Source organism: Pinus tabuliformis, chromosome 3_1, assembly GCF_031772625.1.
Source record: "Pinus tabuliformis cultivar Carrire ecotype Pingquan chromosome 3_1, CPIR1, whole genome shotgun sequence".
Taxonomy (NCBI): domain Eukaryota; kingdom Viridiplantae; phylum Streptophyta; class Pinopsida; order Pinales; family Pinaceae; genus Pinus; species Pinus tabuliformis.
In genome coordinates, this window is record NC_142301.1 from 381,508,229 (window position 1) to 381,513,716 (window position 5,488).

Sequence of the window (5,488 nt, forward strand, 5' to 3'; positions counted from 1 at the left end):
CTTTCTTGCTTCCTTAGGTGTTTGTTAATGTTATTATAGGAAGATTGTAGAAGGACAATCAGGACTCTTGAACAAGAGACTCTTCTCTATCTTCTAAAGTAAAATAATTCCATTGATCAAACATTTTTTTTATTCTTTCATAAAATAGATCTGATAGTTTAGATTTGTAATATGCATTTCCATTCTAAACAAACTTCCTACACATGTTTCATCTAAGGTCCCATATATTTTGGTTTGCTTCTAAGTTTACGATACCCCGGATTGATAAATTAAATGACAGGGATTTAGCAGACAACTAAATTGCCCAACATTTTGGCGTCGTTGCCGGGGAAGCAAACTTAGATGTAAGCTAGTTAAGAAGATTGTTTAGGAAGAATTTGTATTTAGGATCATTTAGGGTTAGTTGCATTTAGGAATTTTCATTTAAGTTTATTCTCATATAGAAAACATAGAAATAAAACACAAATAAAAAACCCCCATTCACTCAAAAAAAAAAAAAAAAAACACAATAAAAACAATGAGTATAAGTTTGGAACAACTCGCTCAGATCCTAGCAAGTGTCAGGATCTCCTCTTCTTGCGAAGAAGAGATCTTGACAGCAGCCAAAAGCTTAACTACTCCTCTAGAAGAAAACAATGAATTAACATTTGAAGAATCATCATGTATATCTAATGATGAACAATTATTTGAACAGGAGAATGAGGAGGACGAAGAGAAGTTGCAGCACGATCTGAATGAGAGTGGAAATCACACATATGAAAGCCTTATGGAAAGGTGGTTTCAATGGTTTCAAACAAGTACGAGGTTAGATCGATTTTGTTTTTATTTCATTAGATCGTACTCACAAAAACTAGAGTCGATCATCCTTGTATATTTTCATTTTAAAATTGCAAAATTGAAAATGAATATATTTTTACTACTATTTCGTTAATGGTTATATTGGAAATTTAATTACACGTAATAGTTTGTAATTTTCAATTAGCATAGAGTAGGTAGGATCATATTTTATGTTTCAAATAAGTATGCTCTCCTCCTGCATTTTCACACGATCTTGAGGATCAGAAAGTAGAATGTTTATAAATGTTTTCAAGGTTGCAATATAGTTGTCTCCATTTGCTAAAAAAATTATCCTAAATCAATAAAAAATCCTAGAATGTTTTAGGATTAGAATAAATTTAAAGACTTTTTATAAGATTTTGATTTTAAAACAATATAAAAAAATTGAAAAAAAATAGAATAAATTCAATTTCTTTTTAAAAAAAAAATATTTTGATTTTTAACATAAAAACTCTTAGGAATAAATTCCTTTTTATTTTTATTTATTTATTTAAATAGTAACATAAACAAATAAGGAATAGAAATAGTTACCAAAACAAAAAAAAAAATGATTTATTTTAGTTTAAAAAAATAGAAAATAACTTAATTAAAAAAAAAAAAAAACAAAATAAATCATTTTTTTAGTTACAGAACAAATAGAACATAAACCATTTTTTTTTAAATTTTAGTTAAAAAAAAAAAATTTAAAAATTTAGATAAAATTTCATTTCTTTTTAAATTAAAAAAATCAATAAAAAAAAATTAAAATTAAAAAAATTTTAATAGAAAAACGCATGACGTAGACTTTGGTATATTTTGTAACTGCTGTCAAAAAGTGGTGTGTTGTTCAGAGTTTGAAGTATATGCTAGATGGGAAAGACTCGAGCTCTTTATCAACACATCTATCTTAAGGACGGGAACGCAGGGCGTGCCTTCATGAATGACAATGGAGTCTTTGGAGGCTCCATATTGGGTGTCACCTTCTTCCAAGCATCTATGAAGTCTTGGTGGGCGACATCAATAGCAGTAGCAGGGGCATTGTCTGCAAATCCCCATCTGCCCGCTACTGCTCCGCTCCCTCCTACTCTTGTAGACAAAACCGCTGGCTTCAGAAGAGAACACAACGCTCGTCGGCCCAGCATGATGATGATGGCTTTCAAACCCTTCTGTATCAAACCCTATAGAGCGTTAAAACCTTGAAACCCTTCTGTAGCATTTTTTACCTCTCCCTTCTCGCCGTTCGGATGGAAGTAAATCTTTTAAATCAAAAGGAAAGGTGCAAAAAAATTGAAGATGAAAAGCTTGCAGATCCATGGGTAGAGAAACTTCGTCAACAAAGGCTCGTGGAGGAAGTTGACTACCAGTCTACTGCAGAATTATTTGGTAAACGCACCGGAGAGAAGTCGTTGGACAACTTTATTCCAAAATCAGAAGAAGATTTTGTAGAATTTGCGGAGCTTATTGGACATAAATTGAGGCCGTATGAGAAGAAGGCATTTGCCACGCTCCTTCTGATCTAAAATTGCCAGTGGAAGTTGGGAAGATCCCATCTTTTAAGGAAATCATGGGCTCAATCACGGAGAAAATCTCAGGCATGAGGCGGAAATCCAGCATGAATAATCTCCATAATCGAGGATGTATGTGAAGTCGCTCTGACCAATGAGGAAAATCAGGGTTCTGTTAGTAAAATAGGAAAAATATCGCGCCAATTCCTCATGCAAAAATCGGGCTTTGGTATTGATTGAGATTCTGGAGCCACGTGTTTTATAGCTACAACGAACGGGTCTCCAACTGCAGTTTTGAAAACTGCGTAAAGGGGCAAACATGGGAGACCCAAACAGAAAGGCCATCTGCATCTGCGAGTTGCCGAGGCCATGAGCAAGAATATATATGATGGTATGAAACCTTTGGAAGCTGCAGTATGTGGTTCCGCTCTGGAAGGCACAATTGCATCAGGGATTTCTGATCAAGTACTCGTGATTTTGCTATTAGAATTACGAGCCATGGCCGAGGTTCAGCTAAGACGTGTTGTGTGCACCGTTGTATTAACAATACCTGTTTTCTTTAGCCGGTTTCAGCAAACTCATGTTGAAAGGGCTTGTGCTATGGCTGGGTTGCATGTTCTTCGCTTGATGCCAGAACCCACAGCAGTAGCCCTGCTTTATGCTCAGCAACTTTGAGGTGCAGGCAGGTCGAGGTTGGGGTTTCGTCCCTGGCCCTATCACCATTAAATGTTTATACACTCATGTACTGTAGTCGATCATCATCTATATCGATGTTGAATTAAAGGTTTCTGCTGCTGAAATGGGTGCGGAGCCTGCGAAGGAGATGGAAGGAGGGGCCTTGCCTCCCCAGTCATGGGAACTGGCAGGCCTCGAAGAGAGCATGGGCAAATTGTTGTTACCAGGTCAAGAGGTTGAAATGAATGAAGAGAAGGCACGAGGTTCTTCGCTCGACGGTGGCGGGGATCTGGCTGAGGCTATAAATCAAGTCGACCATTTCCTTAGGGACGCTCTTCAGAATCCTCGGGAGCGATTAACAATTTTACGAATGGAGCAACAGGTTGAAAAATTTATTCAAAATCCTAGCCAACAACAGCTTGATTTTGAACAGTTGCCAACTTCCTATCTCAGACTTGTTGCCCATCGTGTTGCTCAGCATTATGGTCTGCAATCAATGGTGGTGATTGATTGCCACACAACAGATGGATCTGGTTCTCGCATCATTGCTCGGAAAACATCTCAAAGTGGGTATCCAGTGATTCGGTTGGCTGACATTCCTGTAAATCTACCTCGCGATGAGAAGACTAATGTTGTTAGGTTTGAAATTATGCAGAGGTCACAGAAAGATTCTCAAGTAGGTGGTAGGGGGAGTCTTAACAATTCATCGGAGTCCAATTTTGCTAAAAGTGTAGAGGAAAGGAAGGAAGAGTATATTAAAGCACGTGCTCGGATCTTCAACTGCAATAGCTCTGCAGACTTCATAGAAACATCTGTCGAAGATGAGTTGGCTTCATTCGATAATGAGCAATGCTATTCCATTAGAATTTCGAGTCCTGATGGAAAACTTACAACGGACCCACTCCAAAATAATGATGCAAAAGCATTAATGGATTGTTCCTCTGGACTTGGTGGAATAAACAATTTGAATGAACAATCCAAAACAAATTTTAATTTTAACAAAACAATAAAAAAACAAAATCAAAACAATTAAAAAAAAAACAAATAAAAAATCAAAGCAATTAAAAAAAAATATCAAAACAATTAAAAAAAAAAACAAATTAAAAAAATTATAATAAAATAAATTTCAAAAAAATTGCAAATGGACATTCCATAACAGCTGAAAACATTTTATGCTAACTTGTCTTGTTGGAGTTGGGAACTAGCGCGCAAAGGCAACAGGTAAAAAAATTCATTTCATTTTATTTTGATTGCTAAGCATTCATACTCATTCTTGCATTTTATATCTTTCGAAGAGCTCTTAAAGTTTTCATGCAAGATTTGTACTAAGCTTTTACAGGCGCGCGAAGATCCAAGTTCATGCAGATGTGATCTCGAGAAATCACATTCATCATTGAAAGCTTGAAGGAGTTAATTAAATATGTCGTGACATTTTTCGCTACACATAAATCTTTTGCATCATGATATGTTTACCCACACTTCTCCTTCAAAGCATCATCAGCCATTCAAGTCCATTGATTCATTGTCGTATCCATCATGACTTCATACATGTCTACTTTTCTGAGTCGCATACATCATACATGTCTACTTTTCTGAGTCGCATACATCTTTGCCTACCATTCAATTCATCTTTTTGCCTCATGAATAAACCATCCATCTCTTTACATTGCCTAGCTTTCCTTGCCATAAAAACTGTTTGGCCATAACATCTTGTATCTATAGTTCTACCAATCATTTGTACGAACTCGCGTTGACTGATGTGGGATTCCTTAAGACCCACATTTCAACAAGTCTTTACCCATCGACCTCAGCACCTTATCTGGGATAAAGACTAGAGTCATTATTAGTACCTTAAGGCTTGCATGCCTTAATGGCAAGTCTTCTCGCCAACGAACAATGGGAATACATTAATGTCCCTTGTTTGTTGGATCTTGCAAGTCGCTCGACATCAGCTCATTCATTCGCACTTCATAAGATGTACTTGGGTACCTTGGCACTCATTGACATTAATGGTGAGTTTGCCTCGCATTGGTTAACGACATTCATCAATGGTAGGTAATCCAATGACTTCTTTCCATGTTCGACATCGACACATTCATTCACATGGAAAGAATTGTGCCACGATATGGGACGAGATGAAGACTATATGATTCAGGAGCAGATTATTTTATACTTTGGAACAGATTCAGTAATAGTAATAAAAGATCCACATTCGCGACTTCATCCATCATATATGCAACCAAGACATAGATCACATTCTTGTATTCTTCATTCCATGATTCAATAGCAGAAGCTACACTTTTCTACATATACACAGTTTGTCCACTCAGGTAAGTAAAGGTATGTTCTTTTCTAGCTTTTTATCATACAATTCCTTTAATACTAAAATTATAATTTTTGGAAAATGTTTCACCATGTTCATATTCACATCCATACTCCATTATCACCTTCCATATGTCATATATGTCCTTTCTACACATATCATCCTAACC

At 36.1% G+C, this 5,488-nt stretch overlaps 1 protein-coding gene across 1 annotated transcript; it reads left to right on the forward strand.

Moving 5' to 3' along the window:
• The first annotated feature begins 3,267 nt into the window (after positions 1-3,267).
• On the forward strand, positions 3,268-4,029 carry LOC149187318 (uncharacterized). The gene has a single exon (XM_089409618.1). The coding sequence runs from the start codon at positions 3,367-3,369 to the stop codon at positions 4,027-4,029; it is 663 nt and encodes a 220-aa protein (XP_089265744.1). The 5' UTR covers positions 3,268-3,366.
• Positions 4,030-5,488: the final 1,459 nt, after the last annotated feature.

What these genes read in the sequence shown, in the direction of transcription:
- LOC149187318 (XM_089409618.1), top strand. Translation starts at nt 3,367, where the DNA reads ATGGAGCAACAGGTTGAAAAATTTATTCAAAATCCTAGCCAACAACAG.